At 45.0% G+C, this 26440-nt stretch overlaps 1 protein-coding gene and 1 long non-coding RNA gene across 2 annotated transcripts in view; one reads left to right on the top strand and one right to left on the bottom strand.

The window, feature by feature from the left end:
- Positions 1-13486, bottom strand: part of LIMD1 (LIM domain containing 1) — a 41342-nt gene extending 27856 nt beyond the window's left edge. The window contains exons 1-2 of the mRNA XM_082193024.1: positions 13461-13486; positions 10920-12417 (exon numbers count right to left, since the gene is read on the bottom strand). Coding sequence (XP_082049150.1) covers positions 10920-12396 — 1477 coding nt within the window. The 5' untranslated portion in view covers positions 12397-12417; positions 13461-13486. The remainder of the gene's footprint in view (positions 1-10919; positions 12418-13460) is intronic.
- Positions 1-26440, top strand: part of LOC309515390 — a 64217-nt gene that overhangs the window by 21668 nt on the left and 16109 nt on the right. The gene's annotated exons all lie outside the window — the stretch shown is intronic.

The raw sequence follows: 26440 nt of genomic DNA, 5'->3' as shown, positions 1-26440 counted from the left end.
GGTGATCAGCCTTCTTTTTGGTCCAGCTCTCACTTCCATACATCACTACTGGGAAAACTATAGCTTTTACTATACGGACCTTTGTTGGCAAGATGATGTCTCTGCTTTTTAAGATGCTGTCTAGGTTTGTCATTGCTTTTCTCCCAAGAAGCAGGCATCTTTTAATTTCGTGACTGCTGCCTAACCTTAGAGCTCTGCTTTGAACTCCCAAAGCATGTAATCTGCAAACTGATCTATCCTTAAACTGTGTAGTGATGAAAGTCACTGGGAATACTTGAGCTGGGAGGTTGAATAGCCTGTATTCACATGTGGGAGCCGGGGCAGGTATTGGTTGGCATGTCCACCAGCTGCATGTAGGCCCTTACTCTACTTGTCTTAGGTGATAACACAAATGACTTTAATCGTAGCCAATGACATCATGCCAATTTAAATTCCTGCAAAACATAGATATTTTTTCCAACATGGTCAGCAATAATAGACATGCTCTCCCCTTCCCACCTACTGTCTGCTGTCTTGTCTCTCTGGCCAATTCTCCAGCTGTGGCCCATCCTAATAGAGGAATCTTCAGCACAGATGATGCCTTGACTACTGCAATGCTGCCTCATACATTAAGCATGTGAGACGGAACATACCTTCCTCGCTGCCTCACATAGTCAGAGCATCTCTGCAAAAGTGACTGAGCACCAAAAGAATGTTGGCATGGTATATTAACTCAGCAGCAAACCTTTTTCTTCTTCTTAACCGCCAAGCTGTTTCCATTCACACAACTCAAAAAATAACCCCAGAACCTCTGCTCCTATGTCAGAGTTATTTAAACCTCAGAAGTAGGTGAGGCTATTTAAACATGAGCAGCAGCATGAGTAGCAATGATGTATTCGCTGTTAGACTGCATAATGACTTCAAGCCAGCTTCTAAAGCAGTTATCTAGCATAAACGCCCTGCTTTCAACTATTCTGTGCCCATAGCTGACAGCAAACCCTGCCTAACCTCAATCCTTTTTCATTTCACACCTGTTCTGTTGAACAAAACACAATAGGCTTAACTGTAATTATGGTTAAAATTACTTTTGATACAAGTTGGCAATTTATAAATTGTTGTCCCACCATGCAAATCAAGTTTGTGGGTCCTCTTTTTAATTAACCCCCATCATATATATAGGCAGGAGAATAATCCTTTGTAATGCAGAGATTTTTTAAAAAAATTAAAGACTGAACCTATTCGTTTCTGGAGGGCAACCATTTCTAAAATGACTAAATGGATTAAAGCATAGTCATCATGAGCTCACAAATTCAGAATGCAGCGAAGCACAACTTTTTTCATACAACACCAAACCTCTTCATCTTTTCAAGGCGTCACTGCAACCGTTTCTCTACATTAATGCCTTTGGTCAGGAACTCACAATGGGCTCTTTTCAAATAACCCTTGCATGGATTTCTCATCATCCACAGACCACACCTCATCCTCCTGAGGAATGCACACTTCCCAACCTATCTACACCAAAAATAAACTGAAAACCGCTAGTAGAGGGTCGCAGCAACACAAGGCCTCAGAGTTTGTGCTGACCAGTTGAGCTGCCAACAGCAGGAGCAATGTTTTTTTTAAAAAAATAAAAACAAGTTCAATGAAATCCTGCTCTTGAGCACGTTTAAATTTGAGACTTGCTCAGAGCAGTATCTGATGCTCAGAAACAGCTAACAAGTTGTGTTCAATTGCTCACCTCTATCATCAACACTGTGTTCTCCCTCCTTCCAAACTGAAGTATGAACAATACAAGGGCATTTAATTTTTGAGCCCATTCGTTTTGAAAGGACATCCTTATTTTGCATGCTATTATAAGGAAATACATTACATAGCATAATCATGTGTAGTTCTCCAGTCTGCTGAAGAACCTAGTATGTACTCGGAAGGACCACATAAACCTTTCTGCACTTTTTATTTCATATGGTCCTTTTTCCTGTTTTGTATAATTTTCATTTAATTCTCCCCCTGCTTAGATCGTATCTGTTCCAAATATTTTCTATATTACAAAATTACAATTATTAAAAAGAAACTCCTGTCCATCCTACATCTAATGCCCTACTCACATGCCCATCTGTGAAAACAGCCAGACTGGCAGGCTTAGGGAGAGGGCATTTTCGGGGATGACTCTATTTGTGGGATGTTTTGCCCCATCAGTTGAAAGCCTTTAAGAACGTCTGCATTATTTGCTGCTAGCCCAAAAATGGAAGGAAGGAGAAGTACCAACAAAAGAATGAATTGCAGGCGAAACTGATGGGAGTATGCAGAAATGGCAAAACTGACAGGGAAGATCTGAAACCAAGAAGGTCAAGTATTTTAAAAAGACTGGAGTAAATTCTTAATTTCTTTAGAAGACCACTGTAAACAGTTAAAATCATTGGCAGGGATGTAATGACACTTGTGATGTTGAATTAACCACAGTAACTATGGACATACAACAGATGGACAATGGTAAAATATGCAGTAAATTTAATCTTAAATATGGAACCCATGGAGGGAAGGAGGGAGGTCCAAAGGTTCAAAAGAACCTTTTATTTTAATGTTTGAAATGGTTAAGTTAAAATGTATAAAATTGTGAAAAACCAATAATAAATAATAATAAATAAAGAACTTCTGTATTCTCCTAAACAGGATGCTTGCTCAGATTGTTGATCTTATGAAGTGGTTGTAGCTACAATTATTGATCAGCTCTTAGTGTTCTTGCCGGCCTTGATGTGCTTTTAGTGTTAGTGCTGGTTCTTATACTAATTTTTAGTAATATTGCCGTATTGCTTTTTGAAGATTATCATTATTTATACTGTATGCTGATCAATGGAAGCTGTTGTGAGGAGGTTTTTCTCTTAAATACTTTTACAGTGGTACCTCTGGTTAAGAACTAAATTCGTTCTGGAGGTCTTTTCTTCACATGAATCCTGAGGTACCACTTTAGCTCATGAGGCCTCCTGCTGCTGCCGCTGCGTGATTTCTGTTCTCATCCTGAAGCAAAGTTCTTAACCCAAGGTACTATTTTCTGGGTTAGCGGAGTCTGTAATCTGAAGCATATGTAACCCGAGGTACTACTGTAATAGTAATATGAACAATAGTGTCGTGGTCAAGGTGAATAAAGGAAACAAGCTATTTCTTAAAACCAGGGCAACCCCTGACCAAGGAAACCCAGCAGAGAATGATTTGGTGCAAGGGTTATGTGCATGCACACAGCTTCTAAAAACTAGGAATCTTTGTGTCCTCCACTTACTGCTGACAGTTCACATGTGTGTGCAAAAATATTGTGTGTCTTCCGCCCTGCGCTTGGTCAGTATGAGTCTCTTCTTGCATCAAGGTTATAGTCCTCTATAATGCATCATAACAACAGCAGCTGGAAGCAAGACATGCACATAGGTACTAGTATTTTGTGCAACCCGCAATACTTGTTTACATGGCAGAATACAACCTCTGCATCTGAATGGAGGGCAGTTCATACATTCAGAGCCCTGGTAGAATGGCCACAATGTCTGAAGAGGAAAACAGAAGCAACTCATAATTTTCACTTTGGTTTTCTAGTTGTAGGGCAATTTGTCCCCGCACAAAGATGCCTCTGTTCGCCTTTAGCATCATGTGGAAAGTAAATGCCTGACTTGCATCTTAGCTTCTGAACAAGGAATCTTTGGAGCAGAGCAGGACTGAAAACATGCCTTGTGAAAATATGCCTCGGCTCTTATCAGACTTGGTTTCTTCATCATAAATCACAAGAAAAGTTGTCACCGGGGGAAAACCCCAACTCATGAGGCCCATGCGTCAGAAGCTTAGGAGATGTCAGTAATGGAAACTCGATCCTCTGAAATGATTCAAAATGCCAACAGTCCCAGCCGCAACGCTAACAAAATCAACAACTTTATTTCAGCTTCCTGGCTTTCTGAAGCGCTCAAGAAAACTTGCAAAAAGAACAGTTTCTCATCATTTAAAAAATAATAATAAATTAAGCGAACTCTAGTCATTCTGAGTTACTAACAAGGTTGAAATGTCTGCTTGGGTGTGTCTGACTATCATGGTAGCTTCCTCATTAAACTCTTGCTAATGTAAGATTTTTCCCTATTGGACTTCAACTCGCATCATCCCTGACCGTTGGTTATTATGCTGACTGGGAGTCCAAACATATCTGGAGGCTCCACAGGTCATCAATGAGTTAAAGTGAAGCAAATTGTTGGTTTCTACTTTATTGTATGTACACAAAATGCAGAAATGCATATTATATGCTCTCAGATTTAAGCCACAAGTAAAAGCATACTCTACATGCTGTAATATTCTGTGTAAACCAGGCATGTCCAAAGTCCGGGGGGGGGGGCTAATCCGGCCCGCTAGTTGATTTAATCCAGCCCCCGTGGCAGTATATGTCCTGGGGTAAAATCCTTAAAAAAGCTCAGCAACTTTGGTCGGCCCTCACGCATGTTCACTTCATGAAATCAGGCCCTCTTTGAAAAAAGTTGGGGCATCCCTGGTTTAAACACAGGTAAGATTGGCTAAGAATAGACAGGGCCAGTGTTCGGAATTAGCCAGGTGCAGGCACATTTTGTGATTGGCGTGGGTCCAACTGCAACCACATGGCAATCTCTGGATACCAATTGTGGAAGGCAAAATGTCACTTAAGGAAGGATCTGAAATATTTTTTTTGAAGCTTGAATTAGTTTTATTCTGGATTGGGATTTTTTAATGCTTTAATGTGTTGCAAACCGCTTTGAATTTTATTCTTCAAAATAGGAATTGGTACAGAAATGCAACAAATAAAAATATTTTTTAAAAAATCCCAATGGGAGGGACGGGGACAGCACCTAGACATTCCATTGGAGCCTGTGTTAGGAACTCGGATATATAAGCTAGGTGCCAAATGGCTGGTTAAACCAGGGTTACAGTTGCCAAAACAGAATGCCTTGTTGCCATTTTTGAGCCAGACGGCATGAAAGTTGTATTTTTCAATACAACTTTTGGGTTCCTGAAACTCATTCTGATTGTGCAGGTAAAATATCACAGAGAGAATTCTACAGGCAGTGAGTGTGCTAGAGCAGGGGTCAGCAACCTTTTTCAGCAGGGGGCTGGTCCACTGTCCCTCGGACCTTGGGGGGGGTGCGGACTATATTTTTATTGGGGGGGGGATGAACAAATTCCTATGCCCCACAAATAACACAGAGGTGCATTTTAAATAAAAGGACACCTTCTACTCATGTTAAAACACACTGATTCCCAGGCCGTCCATAGGCCGGATTGAGAAGGCGATTGGGCCTTCTCAGTCCAGCCCCTCACAAGGTCTGAGGGAGAGTGGACCGGCCCACTGCTGAAAAAGTTTGCTGACCCCTGCTCCAAGTGCTGAGCACAAATGCTCTCTTACAAATTAGTTTGTCGCACAAATCTCGCACAAATTAGTTCCACAAATGCTCTCTTACAAGCCTTCTTGCAGGACTTTTATGAAAATGACAACAAAGCAGCCCATATCACACAAGAACAATCCGTGGTTCTTTCTTCTAATCCAGACATCAAAAACCTTGACTTCATTTGGCGTTTCCATCCTTTTGCCCTGCCACACAGGGTTTAGCATGCATGTGGCATGCTAAACACTGTGGCAAGCATGTGTGTGTTGCAGTTGAACTGGCAGGTAGTTTTAGCATGCTAGACCTCAAAAGAAATTGTCTGCATCTCAAATCTTCGTTGGATTAGACTGCCTGTGTGTTTACACAGAAATGTACCTTAAACTTTGGTTTTTCACAACATTGTGGGAAGTAAATGTTGACTGGGGAGCAGGAGCTTTCCCCACCCCATTCTCTTCCTATCTTTAGTTCCAAATAAAAACAGCCTAAGAGTTAAAAAGGGACACTGGCAAGATGTAAACCTACTGTTTTCGAATGTGTTGCCTTTTGAAACTAACATACTAATAAAAGCTAAAATGCGGCAGCTAGACTGGTGACTGGGAGTGGCTGCCGAGAACATATAACACTGGTCTTGAAAGACCTACATTGGCTCCCTGTACATTTCGGAGCACAATTCAATGTGTTGGTGCTGACCTTTCAAGCCCTAAACAGCCTCGGCCCAGTATACCTGAAGGAGCGTCTCCACCCCCATCGTTCTGCCTGGACATTGAGGTCCAGCTCCGAGGGCCTTCTGGTGGTTCCCTCTCTGCAAGAGAGAGGAACCAGGGAACTAGGCAGAGGGCCTTCTCGGTAGTGGCGCCTGTACCTGTGGAACGCCCTCCCATCAGATGTCAAGGAAATAAACAACTATCTGACTTTTAGAAGACATCTGAAGGCAGCCCTGTTTAGGGAAGTTTTTAATGTTTGATGTTTTATCGTGTTTTTAATGTTCTGTTGACAGCTGCCCAGAGTAGCTGGGGAAACCCAGCCAGATGGCGGGGTATAAATAATCAGCGGCGTACTTGCGGTGTGAGCATCCTGCAACCAGGGGCGGGGCGAGCCGCCCATGGGGGCGGGGCACGCTGCGTGGAGCCTCTCTGCTACCTCCCCCTCAACTGTAGGGTGGCTGAGGGAGAGTCGGTGGGCAGACGCAAGCCGAACACTGCTGTTTCAGGCAGCATGGATCCTGCAGGCGCCCAAGCCACCATATCACTCCCAGGAGAGTACTGACCCCCCGTGGTGTGTTGCCCAGTGCCAGCCTTGTTTAGTTACATTTGTTGATTGAATTAAAAAGTTTTATGATCCCAATTTTTAAAATTATTTTTTAAAACTTACATTTTTGTCATTTTGTCACACACACACACCGCGGGTTGACACCCAGGGCGGACCGCACCCCCCGCGCCCCCTTCCTCTGCCACTGTAAATAAATTGTTATTATTAATAATAATAATAATAAATCATTTCAGCTACGACTTTCAAACCACTCATGTTTCCATTTCCTGATTTTCACAAACTAGGATGCAATTGCTGCACACAGACTTGCACTTGTAGAATGAGTAGCGTAGGCTTGCTCTGAAAATTCCCACATGCGCAACATACGCCAAAGTTCTGGATAACTCAATGCTCCTATCATGTTCAAAACCAATTCCGCCACTTACACTTAAATAACTATCAGGAGATTAAAGGGGTGGGGGCACAATATTCTACAGCGATGAATTTCTCAGTGTATTCCATGCAAATATATGTCATCAGGAAGCAATTCCTACGTTACATTTTCTTCATGGGTGTGCCTTTAGAATCACTAGACCAGAAAAGTACACATTGGATTGGATCCAGACCCCGCCCCCAGCAGTAGCATCCCCTTAGTGGAGTTCTGCTCAGGAAAGCACGAGAAGGCCAGAGCAGAAAGGCCCTTTTTGCCACTCCCACCTGCAGCCTCCAGCACTGCCTTTGAGGCTGCTCCAACTCTCAAAAGCACATTTTTAGGGGGCACAAGGGTGCGGGAAATGAGCACACATTGACTACTCCGCCACTGCCATTCCTTCTCTGGATCAAAAGACTTCTGTGGATGCAAAGAGTCCTGCCATTCATGTCTGGAACCCAGCCACAGAAAATATTCTTCCAGAAATTAAATGTATGTGGATTCCCCACCCCACACCAGGGAAGGAAAAAAGAGAGAGAGAGTGCGATCAAGATATTGCATTCTTTGCAGCTCCCGAAAAAAACAAACACAAAGAGAGGATTTCAATTCCAAAAGAATGTTTCCCATGCTCTTTCCTTTGGCAGAATCGTTCTGAAAATAGCCCTATAGAGCAAAGCCTTATGTTGGAAGAGGCCTGGAGTCAACTGTATACATTTTCTAATATTTCGTCAGTGACGCTGCCCCCTACATCCTTCTCAGGCTTTTCCTGAGGTGGTGGGGGTCTATTATTGGATTCCAAGGGGACTTGAAGTAGCCTCAGCTTTCCTCTTTCCCACAAGTACGTTAATTAAAATAATCTTACACACCCACTGTCTAGACCTTCTGTTGCCAAAATTACTATTGTGTTTCATTACGTGCTTTCAAGGAGATCAAAGTAGACCGCTCGCAATGCTATTTAGTGAAGGGCCAAAGCCAAAACTCACTCCCCGAGTTTAGACGCGCTATATTGGTACACGTCTACTTCTCCAGAGCACATTTATACACTGCCATTCAGCCTGACTGGTTTCCGCACAACGTGTAGCTTCACTCCTCAGAAAAGCAAAATCCAAGCTCACATGACCACTTCTTGACGCCAGGTGATTCTTATTCTGCGCAGATTGCATCATGCCCATGATTAGAAAGAAGACTGTCTGAAACAACTGCATCTTGCGCTCAGGACAATTTTTCAGCTTGCTGCTCCCCCCGCAAAACAACCAAACCTCAGCACAGATGAGCAACTGCATGCACAAGTAAAATCCAAAAGCAACTGTGTGAATTGGGGCCTAGCCTACCATTAATGTGGCTGTCCTCTGTGAATTCAGGCTTTCAGGTTAAGACAGAAAGTTCTAGGAAATAACTAATATTAAATCACAGTCCTTGCCTAATCTGGTATGCCCTAGTTTCAATTTTACCTAGACATGAGCTAAACTGTGCAACCCCACAAGCTTCCTAATTACAAATTAGCATCTTCCTGAGATAAAGAAAAAAATTTAGTGTTAAGACAAAATTGTTGTTAAGTCCATCACCAAAAGAAAGCTGGCGTAGCATAGTGGTTATGAACATTAACCTATGAGCAGGGAAATCCTCCTAAATTTAAATCTCAAGCTCACTGATTGGCTTCTCTATCTATCACGTGGCGTTAACAACACAGGTCTACAGCTGGAGACCACAGGGAAAGACTTCTACTCTCATGTAAACTGCTAGAGACATCCAGCTTGCCACAGAATGCTGGAGAGGATGACAAACCTTGGGCCGACCCAAGGAGGCCATCCGTATGTTCTCAAGAAAATGATTTCCTGAAAATTCCTGACAATTATAGGGCAGGAATTACATGCTTTCAGAAACCGAAGTTGTTGGATCACATCTCCCATCATCTGTGACCACTGACCATGGTAGCTGGACCTGATAGGGCCTGTAGTCCAACATCTGGGGGACAACATGTTGGCTACCCTGGCCCAGTAGTGTGGAGGGCACAGGGTGCAAAAATTGTTAGGGGCACAAAATTTCAACACCCAGTGCTGCCTCAATACAGCTGTGCACTTCCATTGCTGGGCTCCACTGAAAATGGCTTCTCCATGCAAAGAAGTCAAAGACCTCTGCAGATAACAGAATCACTCCTCTTTTCTTACCTCTGCGGCTGCAATCTACTGGGTGACATGAACACCGTTAGGCAGTTGAATGTGCACCCTCCCACCCACCCCTCCGCATGGTCCCCGGGTGCTGGCAGCCCTTGCTATGCCACTGCCCTGGCCTACCATATCCCTGTTAAGTGACAGCAACCGTAAGGCTAGGGGGAAAAAATGTAAGTAGCAATGTGACGTTCTCTTATCTGCTCACTCTTGGAAGCGTTTTAAATATAAGAATCAAGTAGGATAGAAGAGTGATGGATTCACTGCACTGATGCTGTTACAATTGGGACACTTAGCCCTATGATCTACCACTGGAAAAGTAAAAGAGGCATGTGTAATTAGTGGCAAAATTATCTCCCGTTTTCAATAAAGCCAGCAGCAGATCTACCATTTGCGATCATACGGGCAACCTCTACTCATTAATCTACAGGCCGGCTGTTCAGCTTCTCTAAAGGTCAGTGCCCCACCTGGCAAAGGAGTAAATGGAAAAACACATAAGCTACTACTGTCAGAATTGCATAATGAGCATACCATGATAACAGATTCAAAGCCTCGTCAAGAATGCGCCCTAATGAGAAAACACCAAATATGCTGAGCACGTGCTAGTAGAAAACCAAGAAAACCAAGAAGGACGACTAAGTAAGGTGAGCCAACGGTCCAATTACTTCTTTAACCTGTGGTTCAACAAGTGGCAGCCTGGGCACTGAATCTAACTGGGCACACTCAGCTGGTTTAGTGGCAAGGGAGCAAGTCCTCTTGCATGTGAGAGGCTGCAGAAGAACAAGGCAAGGGACATGCAACGTATAAGTGCCCCACAGAATCCGTTTTGGCCCAGATGGCTGCCCCATACACAAAGGCTCGGGTTCATTCAAAAGGGCACCCTCTCTGGGGAGCATTCTCAGTTTACATGCTGACCCATTTCTACTGTTCTATATCACCCCACCTCTTCCAGAGAGTGGGGAGCATGAGAGGTAGCCACTTTCCTTGGTAACAGAGCAGCAGGGACGAGACTTGACTCCTCGCCCCATCAACCGCTCAGAGCAACCCACAAGTTAGTTGCCGACGAGGGACAATTTCCCAACAATTCTTCTTAAATCCTAGTACTTTGGGGTTCACCGGGCGATGAGCTTGGTTGCCTAAACAGAATACAGCTTAAAAGCAATACAGTATTGTACAAGATACAATATTATGTGGCCTTGGTGCCATGATCCTTGATTCACTTCCATGGAACTAAAGGCCACTTACAACTGGCCAGTTTCTTACACACAGAATTTTTCCAGGTTGTCACCCAAACCGGCAACTGCTTTGGGCAAACGTAGTCTGCCTTTTCGGGGTGAGAACGAAACACTATTTAATCAATTTCCCCATCAGATTATTTTAAAGCCAGTGATTAAAATAATAATAGCTATAATCCGACACACAGCATAAATTAACTGCAGCCACTGAGACATTAAAATTGGTATATCAACTTGCTTCTAAAATACGCTTCCCATTCCCTTTTTCCCTAGCTTATCATTTTCTACTGAAGTTTTTACATTAAAATTGCAGCTTTCGGTAAACATAATTTGAAAAGTATTAGCTGCTCCCCATGATTACTGACACTGAAAAGAACAACACAAGAAATATGCCTGCAGGTGCAAAATACTGTAGCATTTATCAATGAACGTATAAATAAAAATCCAATGCGCTGTTAAGTGTAAAAACACATATACCTACCAAAGTAGTCAGCCTTTGGACAAACATCCATCTCCTGCTCCAGGCGCTGGGTAAGAGCTTCTAATTTTAATTCAGCTGTGGATGGCCCCTGTTCCTGCTGAGGAAGGAGTGTCTGGCAGGGTAACTTTATTTTTGCCGAAGCGGTGGTTTCTTGGTGACCAGAGTCATGCCGCAGAGTGGCGGTGCCCTCTTTAAAAGGAGATTTCGGAACATCAGAAATCATTGGCCCATGAGATGTTGAGCAGATGGAATTCTGCTCAGGACTTATGCCAGACCCAGCACAATTGAGCCTGTGATTTTGACCGTGGACTACAAAATGACCTGTCGGTTTCGGATGAGTGTTAGTTTGCTGATAATCTACACTTGGAGGTAGGGGAGCAGGAAGGAGGCCGGAAGCTGAAGGCTGAGTACTGTCACTATGCCTCGACTGAATAGTGCCATTGCTTTTGTTTGGAGTACCAGAAGCCCACAATTCCATGCCACAGTTTGGGTTAAAATCATCAGATCGATTGGAAGGGCGTCCAGAGAATGACGGAGACCTCTGCTGCGAATATTCCGCAGGCAACTCATCACCAAACCCAGCGGAAGAGGACAACGGGGTACAGGCCTTAGAGAAAGACGATGATCTCGGGCAACCTGGATTCGGCTCATAGCTTTGGCTAAGCCCCGGGCCTTCGCCACTGCTTTCCTGACTTCCATACCCGCTTTCTGAAGACCTGTAGGAGTTTCGTGGCTGCTGGTATGGATGGAGATCTGCCTGAGGTTTCGTAGGACTTCTCTGCAACGACTCGTCATGATTAACGTTGGACCATAAATGGGGGCCCATGCTGGATTTCAGGCTGGGAAACCTGCCAGCATCTCTTCCCCAACTTTGAAGGCTTGCCCGGTTATCACTGTTGTTGGGCTCCTCATGAGAAAGAGAACAAAAAGATGTCTTAGGATTACATGGGTTCAGCTGACCTGCTCTCTGATAACTATGTCCTCCAGAAACGTCTGGACCCTGGAGACTTTCACTGTATCCATAATCATCGCTGGACCTCTTGTCATCCTGGTATAACTTTGCTCGCTCTCCATCAGCATGCGCTTGGGGCTGGTTTGGGAAGGCAAGTTGATGGCCTGCACACACGGATGACGGTGTAGCCAGAGGGGGCTTTGATATATTTTCTCCTGAATGCAGTTTATTTGTTCCTGCAGTGCTTCTAGCCACAGGATGGCCTGGGAGCAGATGCTGAATCCCAAAACCAGCCCCGCCATTTGGAGCCCCCGAGGCCGAGTTCACCAATTCCTCTTGTTCTCGCTGTTTCTGAAGGTGAATTTTGGCCATTTTTGTAGCAAAAACCCTCCTCGTTTCTTCAAATTCTGGGTTGTTCCCAACCGCTTTGTCTACTCGAAAGAGCCCATCTTTGGAGGCTTCATACATATTGAGATCTTCTATAAATTTACTTGCCTCCAGACCCAGGTCATCGTATTTGTCCATTTTGTAAAGATTCACTTGTGCCTACAAACAAGCAGGATGGAAAAACCAAAGCGATGGTATTTTAAGTGTTCAAGTCTGCTCAAGATTTCCACTCAGCAACCAATGGAGCTACTTAAGGCATCCAAAACATCCCATGTAAAACGTAATTAATATTTTTTATGAGAAAAAGTAGAAAAACAACAATAACACAGGTCCCCAAACCTGTTCTTAAAACGTTTCCTCTTCCTCAGGTTATACAAGATAACTAAGTGCAGAGGGTATCCCCTCAAAAATGGCAAGATCCAATTCTTTGTGCTTTTAATCGGACAGAAATGTTTCTTCAGGCTTCCCTGAAGGTGGAAAATACTGAAATAATAAATAGAGGGAAAAGGGGTGTTTTAGCACAAATTTCACCAAAACTCACACATTCTCTCCCCTGCTACTGCTAGAGAAGATTACCTCTTGGGCTAACCTTGGGGGCAGACAAACTGTGGGTCACAGCAAGTGTTGTTTGGGGTCAGGTCAGGGTGGTGCAAGGAAGTTTCTAAACAGAGGATCTCTCGTGGATGCTTTTAGTTGAGATTCCTGCACTGTAAGGGTTGGACTAGATGACCCTGGGGGTGGGGGGATCCCTTCCACCCTTGAGAGACTCTAGGGTACCCACGGGGTCGCCGTGCGTGGAGTAAACAGGAAAAGCCCTCCAACCAGAGGAAACAGGAGCAGCTTCGGGGAAGCCGCGCGCAGGTCCCTATCCACTGCGGAGGGAGGAAGGAAGGAAACGCGCGCTTTCCAGATTCCGGCCCCGCCAAAGCAGAGGGGAAACCTTCGCCACTCCTTCGCCGCCCACCCAACCCGACTCAAACTTGGGAAAGGAGATTTCTCTCCTCGCCACCCCGCCTTCCTCAAGAATGTCCCCCTCCTTCTCGCTCCCTCTGGGGGGAAAGAGGCCACTTGGAGCAGCGCGCGCGCGCAGACCTTTTACGCGCAAACTTTTTACGCGCGGAAGTTCTGCTCGCTCGCTTGCTAGTTTGCGCGCAGGCAGCGCCAAGCCTTTGCTGCGCTGCTTCTCCGCCTGACTCACTCACCCGAGGGCGGACTCCGCCTGCTCTGAGGGGGGGAGACGAAAAGTTCTCGCGGCTGCGCTAGCGGGGAGGACGGCGCGCTGCTTCTCCTTCGCCAAGGGCCGCGGCGCCGCCGCCGCTCGCCTTTGCTCTCCGCGCAACCGCGAGGTTTCCTTCCTCCCTTCCGAGGCGCCGCTCTTTTCGGGCCGCCGAGGCACTTCGGCCTCCTCCTCTTCCCTTTCTCGCTCGCTCGACAACCCCTCGCCTTCCCGTGCCAGGCTAGAGGAGGAGGCGGGAGGAGGAGGAGGAGCCCAGGCCGGCGGGGAGGAGTTGCGAACAGGTCTTTGCAACGTGGTTGAAAGGGAAAGAGAGAGCGAGGGAGACCCGCGTTAGTCAGCGCTGGGGCTGGAGCGCGACCAAACCCGCCCTGCTCTCCTCCCAGCGCTTGCAGCCTCGGGTGATTTACTCGGAGCCAGCACGGGAAACGGTTCTCAGTGCCCGTCCCGAAATACTAGCAGCAGCAGCAGCAGTCTCTGCATGGGTGGCGCTCCTGCCTTCAAAACAGCCCTGCGAGGTAGCCCGGGCTGAATGGCGGGTGCCTGGCTCGCTGTCAGGGCTGCTGGTCTTTTGATACTTAACTCTGTGGTTCTCCAAGGGTGGCAAATCACCCTGGTGTGGCAGGAGGGGATGGCAAGTGCGGCAGGAAGATTCAAGGACAACCAAGGAAACGTTTAAACATGTCGGTGCAGTGTAAACATATCTGGCGTCACTCCGAATATGGATAGGTATCTTTCCAAAATGAGAGCCGAGAGCACCAAAGGATAACTGTAGACAGTCACAGGACATTGTCAGGAGTTGTTCCTCTTTTCCAATGTATTTCTTAACAATAATAATAATTTAAAAATTGGTGTGGCGCAAGCAGATTTTTATTATATAAATTCAATCAATCAATAAATAATGATCTGATTTACATCCTATGCCCTTTTAAAATGTGTGTGTTTTTTGTAGGGGGGCCTGTTGGGTTGTTGTTTTTATTTTTATTATGCATTTTGTGGTTTTATATCTTGATTTTATTCTGTGAACTGCCCTGAGACCCCCAGGGTTTAGGACGGTATCTGAATTAAATAAATACACAAATAAATAATATTCCAAAAGTTTGGCCCAGAGAACAAAGTTTGAGAACCACTGCACTAACAAGGCGCTGCTTTTGAGCACATGCGAGCAATGTTTCCTTCCCTCATGCTTTCTATCCATAAACAGCATTTTTATGGGTGCAGAATTAGTTGCACTGACTTCCAAATCCAAAAGGCCAGGGGGTGGTGGTTTCCCCCCAGCTGGAGCTCACTAGAGCTCAGCTCCTGCGCCTCTCAGGTGAGTGCCATTGCCTTTCTAAGAGAATAAGGGATAAGTCTGTCATGAGCACCTCTTTTTCTAGAAAAATAGCCCTGCAAAAGGGTACAGTGGTGCCCTGCAAGACGAATGCCTAGCAAGACGGAAAACTCGCTAGACGAAAGAGTTCCGTTTTGGAGGTGCTTCGCAAAACGAATCTCCTATGGGCTTGCTTTGCAAGACGAAAATGTCTTGCGAGTTCCTGCGGGGTTTTTTTCCTTTCCCCCCCTTTTTCTAAGCCGCTAAGCCGCTTATCAGCTGATCCGATAAGCCGCTAATAGCACTAATCCGCTAATCCGTCAATGGGCTTGTTTCGCAAGACGAAAAAACCGCTAGACGAAGAGAATCACAGAACCACTGTATAGGTGAATGTGAAGCTAAGGACCAAGACCAAGATGACAGTCCACCAAGGTCTTGTGTTGAGCATGCTGTTTTGTGGAAGTGAGTTGTGGGCAACCTGACACCCACCAGGAGCAACACATATTGTTCACGAAGTGTGAAGAGACATTAGTGTCTCTTTTGGAAGTGCCTGGGGCATATGCTGCCCAGAGACCATCTGAGTCGTGCCCCCTGACCCAAGGTCAGAAATTATAATTCACACTGCTTCAGTTTATAGTAATTAGTAAAGCTTTCATTCCTTAAAACGCAAGCAGGGACCCTCGAGCCTATGGACCAAGTTAGGATTGGTACAGGCCCCAATTTGGCCTATGAGGCCATTTTTTTCCAAACTGCTCACCTGCCCTACAGCTGATGTCATTGATATGTGACTTCAGGTGTGGGGTAGGTAGAGACATGGATGCAAAGGAACAAATAGGAACCTTTTGATTGTTCCCTGCCCAAAATGGGAACTCCAGTACAGCTGCTCCCACCAGGGCTTGCTGTCAGCACAAATATATGTTTTTATTTATAATAAAAATATTATAATCCTCAGTTCAGTAAAAAGATCTCTATGTGCTTTATGTAAACCCAGCAAAAATACAAACAATTTAATATTTTCCCTAAAAACTAGGTTAAAACAAAGCGCAAATCACAAATAAAACAGAGAATTTTCATTTGCCCAAACAAGACTTGAATATGCCAAACTAAGCTCTCAGTATGACAGCCCTGAATCTGTTTGTGTTTACCTATTATTTCTACAGTAACTGTAATTAGGAAAAAAACGTGCTATAGGTTTTTCTCAAAAGAAAGCTGTATGGCAGGTCATTAAGGCTGCAATTCTATAGTCCCACATGAATTTGAGTCCCCTTAAAGTCAGTGGGACTTACTTCTGGGTAGACAGGTACAGGATTGTACTGAAATATCCACATTTTACATACTAGAGAACCATGAGCGTTACTTGTGCAAAGCTGAGCAGAGATTTGAATGACTAGGTCACCTATGTTCTCGTTATTCTTTTGGCTGGTTCCCATATTCCCTTGTACTTTTATTTTTATGGACATGACATTTTGCCAAGTACAAAGCATCAGACAAAATGTTCTGAATGCATTCTGTCTATAGTAAGAAAGCCCTGTGTTTCCCTCACATTCTGTCTACATGCTTGATTCCCTAGTGGCTAGAGAACAGTTTCTCTCTCTGTCTCATGACATTAGATATCCAATGAAACTGAATGTTGGAATATTCAGGATAGATAAAAGAAAGTACGGTACTTATTCAGGCAGTGTAGTCAAACTGTGGATGGCCACAAACCTGGATGACTTTAAAACAGGATTAGACAAATTTGTGGAGGAGGGGGTTATCAATACCTAACACGATTCAGAGCGGGCCCCTTCCTTGCCCCCATGACACCCTTTGATTCTCAGTTCAACCATCAAGTCAGCTTGGCTTGATCCTTGCTCTGCCTTGTTCCTGATGCAAATCTTTCCTGATGCAAATCTTCACTCATCCCTTCTTTGCTGGGGAAGGCACCATATTGTGGTTCGCCTCAGGTGCCAAAATGCACAGTGGTGCCCCGCAAGACAAATGCCTCGCAAGACGGAAAACCCGCTAGACGAAAGGGTTTTCTGTTTTGGAGGTGCTTCGCAAAACGAATTTCCTACGGGCTTGCTTTGCAAGACGAAAATGTCTTGCGAGTTCCTGCGGGTTTTTTTCCCTCCCCCCCCCTTTCCCCAAGAAGCTAAGCCGCTTATCAGCTGATCCTAAGCCGCTAAGCCGCTTATCAGCTGATCTGCTAAGCCACTTATCAGCTGATCCGCTAAGCCCGCTAAGCCGCTAATAGCGCTAATCCGCTAAGCCACTAATGGGCTTGCTTCGCAAGACGAAAAAACCGCAAGACGAAGAGACTCGCAGAACGGATTCTTTTCGTCTTGCGAGGCACCACTGTATTGGGCCAGTGCTGGGACCAACACTAAGAGTATATTGCATTGACAATACCATATATTGCAATGGGCTGATTCCATGTGCATGTTCATTATGATTGATGCATCCTTTATCAAATTCCACAGAAATACAATCGCTCTTTAACAGATTTCTAACTGAGTCAGCTCATATGCCCATCATCAGATAACCAAGGAAAGGAAGGGGTAAAAAATTAACAGCTCCAACCTAACCATGTCTACTCAGAAGTCCGATTGAATTCAGTGGAGCTTACTCCAAGGTAAATTGAGTTAGGGTTGCAGCCAGAGCTGTAATCCAAAACAAATGGGGTATATATGCATGTCTGAATTGATCCTGTCATGTCCAGATGATAAAACCGTGTTTTGAGAAATAAAGCAAGTATTTCCTTCAATATATAAGCAAATTATGAGTGTGCTCAGTGTGCAAACATGCTTGTTTATTTTTCCCATCTGTTATGTACTACTCAGCAGTATTTTGTTTCACAGAATAATTGCTGCCCTTAAATCAAACATTACTGATTTTATTAAGAAACCTGCCTGATTAATCAGACTGAGGCTTTGAACAAAGGAATTTCCCATGCACAGAATTGCTAATGGCAAATAATGGAGGGAAGGAAGAAAAAACCCAGCAACCACCTGGTTTAATCCTGCTCCGATTTGTCAAGAGAACAAAGCTGCCTGCAGGACTGTGCTTGAAAACCACGAGGACATTTAGCGCCCTCTGTGAATCTGTCTCAGTGGAAAAAATGAAGCTGATGTCTGCACAACTAAAACGAAACCTCACCAGACAAAAGATCCTGCTCAAATATATATGCAGGCTTTCCTTTCCTGATAAAGACAAATACAACAATTGTAAGCAACTCTGAAAAGTTCTTGGGACAATTTCCATCACACACACACAAAACACTTTTGTGCACAGATGTAGCAGCATAGCATATGACAGAAGAAAACCGGCTTGTGAGGAACATGACAAAGCAAGGGTAGATGCCCTCTAGATTTTGGTAGATTACAGTTTCTGTTATCTGGTGTTGGTGGGAGTTCTGACCCAACAACATATGGAAATCACCACATTGGCTACCCGTGATCTTAGGGAAGACAGGATAGGAAAGGGATACCCCATCTCATCTGACAACCCCACTACGATTCCAATCCAATCCAACAGGAAAGGCCAGGTAGCTCCAAACCTAGTTTATCCTTGCCAAACATGAGAGCATAAATAGGAACTAGCAGCTGTCAGAAGCAGAAAGATTCCGGATTTCGGTGGGTTGATGAATCACGTTGCCATAAAGCTTCATATATGCTTTGTGAAGTTTTACCTGAAAGTACTAAAGGCACGCACAGGTATTGAGCAGTTTGCAAGGGCTGATCATCTTTAATAAATTCTGATGGATTTTGACATTAAAAGACCTGGCGTTTTTATAAAGTGCGGTGCAGCGAACATAGGAGAAATGTCTGCTGTTATAAACCTCAACACATCTTTCCCTGCTTTACTGTTTTCAGCTTCAAGCATGCAATTTCTTCTAACACCTTGCTACCCCTACCCTTTAAGTCTGAGCAATTTGTTCCAAGAAATTACAACACAGAATTTATCTTGCACCTACCCTGTCCTTCACCTGTCCAGCCTGCTCTTTTACCTCCAGCGTGCCCATTACCGCATCTCTGGCCCCAGGCTCTAATTCCTGTTTACTTGATCCAATACCTGACTCCCAGCCCACGCACAGCCACAAGTCCTGCCTCTGGGTCAGTGTTAGAAACTGAGATATGAAAGCTAGGAGCTAAATGGCACTTTAAACCTAAGTTATGGGTGCAGCAACGGAATGTCTAGGCACACTTTTGTTTATAACAATAAAACAAAGCTGAAAATGAATAAACTGCAGCTAAAATATTTTGTTCGTTTTTCACATGGTCCAGTCCTTCCCCTGCCCCCCCCCCATATATTCTTAAGTGGGTCTCTTCTCCAGTCTTCAGATGGACGTGGGAAGGCAAAAAAATGCCCTCCTTTCCTCCCACTCTGCAGTTTTAATCTGAAATCTTAGGTGCCCAGAGCTCAGAAACGGCTCACGCTAATGTACAGTGGTACCTCGGGTTACATACGCTTCAGGTTACACACTCCGCTAACTCAGAAATACTGCTTCAGGTTAAGAACTATGCTTCAGGATAAGAACAGAAATCAGGCTACGGCGGCACGGCAACAGCAGCAGGAGGCCCCATTAGCTAAAGTGGTGCTTCAGGTTAAGAACAGTTTCAGGTTAAGAACAGACCTCCGGAACAAATTACGGTAAGTACTTAACCAGCGGTACCAGTGTAATTCCTTGTCGTAAAATGCACCTAAAACAATGAGAGTTTTGAACACTGCTCTGGACTGCAGGTCCTCCCCCCAGCTTCTTGCTCACCAAACAGCAAACTCTGCCCTCAAACTAAGAGAGAGAAGGGGTGCCACCCATTTGTCATCTGGTACAGAGCCCCCTTTTTCTTGGTTCTCTTAATGGTCCACCCTGCTAGACGACCCACTTGTTAGGATTATAGGCATTAGAAACCTGGCACCCACAAACCCGTAATAGTATTAACAAATGTTGCTAGTGTGCACAATGCTGCAACCACTGCAATTTGTTATTTATTGGCAGAACAAACATGGAATGTATGTTCCAGCCACAGTTAAGCCCATTATTTCAATCATCATCTTCGTTATTTTGATTTGTTGTTGTATTTTTTTTCTTTCTTTCATGACCTTGCCCCCCCCCCATGACATACAAATGACTTAAATAAATAAAAATAAAAATTATCAGGACTTCGACAGGTTTCGGGTGTGGCTCGTGGTGGCCCCAAAGGCCCCATACCACACAAATTATTGGAAAATCTTCAGGGGCAGCAGGAAGCTGCTGACCCACCAACAGACTTCCTGTTGTATGTGTTTACTTCATTGGGCAGAGAGATTATATTGCCAGGCACTCAAATACAAGAGTGGCTTAGCGATTTGCATTTGGCAATAAAAGGCTTCTATTGAGAAACTGGTTCTTCCACAAAAGCAGCAGGACTAATGCCACAGACTGAGCAATTTCTTCAAAGATGCACATAAAAAAACTAAGCAAGCAGTAGAGTAATTACACATTCTTTTTTCTTACTCCGAAACAACTAAGAATAAGGAAGGGAAAGCAAGCTTCTTCCATAAGCGGAATGCCTTCTCCTCCACCCCCACAGCGCTCAGGAAACACTTTTCTTTCTTCCCTGCCATAAAACCCGAACAGAGGATCTTTACATTTCTGAGGAGAACAGGGGCATGTCATGGTTTAAAAATAGCCACCATCAGGGCACACAGAAAAGCAAATTAGATGAAAATGGAGATCCTGTCTCTTGAGCTTCCTTTTATAAAACAGCAGGAAGGACTGGGGGGCTGGGACCATAGCTCAGGGGGAGAGGGGCTAACCCTTATGCTCTCAGTGCCGTTTTCCTGAGGTGAATTGCCTCTGCCGCCCCACAAATAGGTACAGTGGTGCCCCGCAAGACGAATGCCTCGCAAGACGGAAAACTCGCTAGACGAAAGAGTTTTCCGTTTTGGAGGTGCTTCGCAAAACGAATCTCCTATGGGCTTGCTTCGCAAGACGAAAATGTATTGTGAGTTCCTGCAAGTTTTTTTTCCTCCCCCCCCCCTTTTCTAAGTCGCTAAGACGCTTATCAGCTGATCCGATAAGCTGATAAGCCGCTAAAAGCCGCTAATAGCGCTAATCCGCTAATCCGTCAATGGGCTTGCTTCGCAAGACGACAATGTCTTGCGAGTTCCTGCTGGTTTTTTTTCCTCCCCCCTTTTTTCTAAGCCGCTTATCAGCTGATCCGATCAGCAGATAAGCCGCTAAAAGCTGCTAATAGCGCTAATCCGTCAATGGGCTTCACAAGACGAAAAAACCGCTAGACGAAGAGAATCACAGAACGGATTCTTTTCGTCTTGCGAGGCACCACTGTACCTGCTCAATTTGGTAACATACAGAGGTACACGACACAGGTACTGGCTCAAACAAGGCAAATAGCAGCAGGCGATGGGAAGCGGTGGGTCACATCCAACTAAGTTTTACTCAGAGTAGACGTATCAAAATCAGCAGGCCGAATGTCTGTTGATCCAGGTGGGTTTGAGTAAAACTTAGGGCTCATCCAGACTTCCTCCTACCACTTTCCCTTGGGAAAACTTGCTGTTTACCGCTGAACCGGAGCAAACAATAATTGGGTTTTCTCCAGTTTGATGTTCACTCAATTTTAGCGCTAAATATTGGGTTTTCTGGGGGAAACGGGGGGGGGCAAAGGCAAAACCGCATGGTAAAGGTAAAAAGGTAAAGGACCGCTGGATGGTTAAGTCCAGTCAAAGGTGACTATGGGGTTGCGGTGCTCATCTCGCTTTCAGGCCGAGGGAGCCGGCGTTTGTCCACAGACAGCTTTCTGGGTCATGTGGCCAGCATGACTAACCCGCTACTGGCAAAACGGAACACCGTGACGGAAACCAGGGTGCAAGGAAATGCCGTTTACCTTCTCGCCGCAGCGGTACCTATTTATCTACTTGCACTGGTATGCTTTCGAACTGCTAGGTTCTAGAACTGGGACAGAACAATGTGGGGATTCAAACAGCTGATGTTCGGATCAGCAAGGTCCTAAAACTACATGGACCTATGCCTAGAAAGTGCAGAACAAGCAGAAAGCCTCTTGGAACAATGCAGAAGTGTGGAACACAGAACAAGCGGAAGTGTGGACAAGCAACCCAATTAATAACAGCAAAATGCCATGTGGGGAGAGGATAAAAACCCTTCTCTCCCAATCCTCTCCCTCATGACTATTTTTCCTAAATTACTTTTTAATCAACAGGGGCTCTAATTGTAATCCAGTGTCTTGTCTGGTCTGTCCAATAGATACACTAAGCATGTGCCACGCAAGTGTGTATTACAATATTTTTACTTTGATATTTAATTTTGGTTTTGCTTGTTTTGCTATGGACTATTTATATGGGAGTGGTTGCTGAAGGCAGAAAGCAAAAGACTAAGCCTTATGAGGAACGGTTGAAGGTATGTTTAGCCTGGAAAAGAGGAGACTGAGCGGAGATGTGAAAGCTACCTTCAAATATCTCAAGGTTGTCACATGGAAAAGGGAACGAGCTTGTTTTCTCCTGCTCTGGGGGGTAGGACTTGAACCAATGGCTTCAAGTTGCAAGAAAGGAGATACCGACTAAACTTCAAGAAGAACTTTCTGACAATAAGAGCTGTTTGACAATGGAATGGTCTCACTCAGAAGGTTTTTAAGCAGAGGTTGGGTGGCCATCTGTCATGGATGCTTTAGCTGAGATTTCTGCATTGCAGGGGGTTGAACTAGTTAACCCTTAGGGTCCCTTCCAACTCTACAATGCATTCAACAACTATGTGACTTTTAGTAGACACCTGAAGGCAGCCCTGTTTAGGGAAGTTTTTAATGTTTGATGTTTTATCTTCTATTATTATTATTATTATTATTATTATTATTATTATTATTATTATTATTCCAGTAGTAGATAGGTAGCCGTGTTGGTCTGCCATAGTCAAAATAAAAAAAATTCCTTCCAGTAGCACCTTAAAGACCAACTAAGTTAGTTCTTGGTATGAGCTTTCGTGTGCATGCACACTTCTTGTGTGCATGCACACGAAAGCTCATACCAAGAACTAACTTAGTTGGTCTTTAAGGTGCTACTGGAAGGAATTTTTATTATTATTATTATTATTATTATTATCATCATCTGTTGGGAGCCTCCCAGAGTGGCTGGGGAAACCCAGCCAGATGGGTGGGGTATAAATAATAAATTATTGTTATTATTCTGTGATGGGTCATATCCAATGGTGGCTTTGCCTTTCTTGCACCCAGTTTCTCCCATAACCACATAGACCCTTCATCTCACCTGAAAGGCTGCGGGAACTCCCTAGATAGAGGACAAAGGGCAGTGGTTGGAGAGAGGGATTAGGGAAAACCAGGTCCCCAGACTTTGTCTCTCCAGATCACCCTCTCCTGAGGCTGAGGGGAAGTGCTTTCTGCTAACGTTAAGGCACCATGGATACAGCAACCCAACGGGCAAAACGAAAGCTGCGTAGCACCTTGCAAAGAGCTTGGGCTCTTTGGAATGCTTAACTTTGTCAACTTTGAACTGTTAATGCTCATCCTTGCTGTATCTCAAAGTGTTCAGAAGCAGGTTGTCAAAGCATGACAAGCTGTTGATCAAGGAAAACAAGCCTGAAGCTTCACGCTTCCTTTAGATGCTGGCCGGTGTTGCATGTACGGACCGATATTCACCTGGTTAAAATTGAAGGTTTGAATCAGGACTTTTGGCACATTCCAGCCAAAGCAAAAGCAGCCTCAGGAAAGGCTGATCTGGAGTGTATCTTTAACCCTTCCCCTTCCTCAAGTTTCTCCCATCTAAAGCATCTCCGCTCGGCTTCTGCTACATGTCTCTGCACGTAACATATAAATGCTTAGAGGAGGACTTTAGGTAAGCCCTTTTAAATTCCATTTAGATCAACAGGAAAGTTCTGCTTTTCATTAAAGATCAAATTAAACATTGCATGAATCCTGCTTTTTAAATAGGGTGTTTAATGCTGCTATGTTTATTTTCAAGGAAATGTAACTGTGGGGCCCCAATCCAGCATGCTCCCTGTTCTGGATAGGTTCCCTGTTGAATATCTCCCATCCCCCCATTGCTGTTCAATCCTGCACATTTGCAGCCAGAGTTGTCAGTGGGAAACCTGAGTGAGATTGGTGATGGATCAGGTCCCTACAGCTATTATTCCTTTAAAAGAAAATGTCATGCTTTAAAAAATATATTTGTGAATGAGTCCCCCATTGAACATGATGGGACATCTTCTGTGTAAGCGTACATAGGACCAGGTTGTATGCCTGCCCCATTGAAATTAGCAGACCTCTTTAAATGTTTCTTTTTAGTGAGGTCATGCCTAGCATTACAGTGGTGCCCCGCAAGACGAATGCCTCGCAAGACGGAAAACCCGCTAGACGAAAGGGTTTTCCGTTTTTGAGCTGCTTCGCAAGACGATTTTCCCTATGGGCTTGCTTTGCAAGACGAAAACGTCTTGCGAGTGTTCCGATTTTTCCCCGCTCCCCCCCTTTTCTAAGCCGCTAAGCCGCTAATAGCCTTTTAGCCGCTAATCCGCTAAGCCTTTAATAGCCACTAAGCCTTTAATAGCCGCTAAACCGCTAATAGCGCTAAGCCGCTAATAGGGTTGCTTCGCAAGACGAAAAAACCGCTAGACGAAGAGACTCGCGGATGGATTAATTTCGTCTTGCGAGGCACCACTGTAATTGGATTGCAAACTGCCTTGGTTTGCTGGAAGGGTGACGTTACACAATTTGCCTCACCTTGAAACAAAAAAGCAAAAAATAACCGCCACCCACACCCACACAGAAAACCCCCTTGGCTTCTTGTAGAATCATTTCCTCTATTTTTGTTTGCTTTGAATCATTCTCCACTTTGCACATCTCCCCCTTCCACCTTCTCTCCATCTGACATATCATGCGGACAGAGTTTGAATGAGTAACCTTTGCAAAGTTGCATCACTTGTGTGGAGGAAACAGCCATCTTATTTTCTGTCTCTTGCTGACCCCCCTGGCCTTTGTTAACAATGTAAAATACGTTTCCTTCCTGTTCACAAAGGATTAGATCAGCAATGGGTAAAACAATACGTGCACAGACAATACAGAAAACACTCCATCGCTTCACATTTGACCTAGAAGTCTGTTTTAGAGTTTTGCCAGTCTTCCGTCTTTTAGGATATCAAGAGGGATTCAAGCACTTACCGGATATTTAGGTTTGCACAATTAAAATGTATTGTCTCTTATTTTGAAATTATTAAAACTGTTAGTTGCTTTTTCTTGCCCAGGGCAACCCAAAATGTCTTACAAGCAAATGAAATTTTGCAGGCTTGGATTAAAGGTGCATATTGGGGACTGATCAGGTTGAATGCTATAACAACGCATTATCATTGTGTGCACAATAGTTTCCAAAGTACAGTGGTACCTCGGAAATCGAACGGAATCCGTTCCAGAAGTCCATTCGACTTCCAAAATGTTCGGAAACCAAGGCACAGCTACCAATTGGCTGCAGGAAGTTTGGGTTCCAAAGAACGTTTGCAAACTGGAACACTCACTCACAGGTTTGCGGTGTTTGGGAGCCAAAACGTTCAACTCGCAAGGTGTTCGGGATCCAAGGTACGACTGTATAGGAGGATAGATCCCTGCCATGAGGAGGTATCAATGCAAAACTCCATATAGAAAAGAACCATGAAACCAGGTTCCAACAATAAGGCAAGCCAGACTTTTGCTTGTTCCTGGCAGCAATTCAGCAGGAGGAGTGGAGTGGGAACTTTTCAGCAGTGTGTACTAGTATGCTGCACATTCACATTAAGCCATCACCTGTTTTTAGCTATGGTTTAAAAAAGGGGTCAGGGATGCAGGTGGCGCTGTGGTCTAAACCACAGAGCCTAGGGTTTGCCGATCAGAAGGTCAGTGGTTTGAATCCCCGCGATGGGTTAAGCTCCCGTTGCTCGGTCCCTGCTCCTGCCAACCTAGCAGTTTGAAAGCACATCAAGTGCAAGTAGATAAATAGGTACCGCTCTGGCGGGAAGGTAAACGGCGTTTCCGTGCGCTGCTCTGGTTCGCCAGAAGCGGCTTAGTCATGCTGGCCACATGATTCGGAAGCTGTCTGCGGACAAACGCCGGCTCCCTCGGCCTATAGAGCGAGATGAGTGCCGCAACCTCAGAGTCGTCCGCGACTGGACCTAATTGTCAGGGGTACCTTTATTTTTTAAAGCAGGGGTCAGCAAACTTTTTCTGCAGGGGGCCGGTCTACTGTCCCTCAGACCTTGGGGGGGGGGGCGGACTGTATTTTGGAAAAAAAATCCCCCCCGACTCTCCCCTCCCTTCTCCACAGCACTGGACGAGCCCCAGTGGCTGCGTACCTGTGCCTTGCGAGTGGCAGGGGCTGGCAGCGGCAGTGGTAGCAGAGGGACGATGAGCGGCAAAAAAGGACTGGCTCTGGACAGGGGCTGCTTAAAATGGCGTTCAGCCAACCGCAGCTCAAGAAAGCCCAGCCCCCTTCCTCCTCTAGGCAGGGCGGGGAGAAGCCAGAAGGAGGGAGGGAGGAGGCGCCACTGCGGTGTGTGTGAGGGGAGGGGAATGGCGCAGCCCGAACGATCAGAATCCCCATGCCGATCCACGTGACGATTCCTGGACTGTCCGTGGGCAAGATACAGAAGGAAGTTGGGCCAGATCCGG

This window comes from Podarcis vaucheri (genome assembly GCF_965113315.1).
Source record: "Podarcis vaucheri genome assembly, chromosome: 12".
NCBI classification, from domain to species: domain Eukaryota; kingdom Metazoa; phylum Chordata; class Lepidosauria; order Squamata; family Lacertidae; genus Podarcis; species Podarcis vaucheri.
This window is presented reverse-complemented; position numbering and strand designations above follow the sequence as displayed.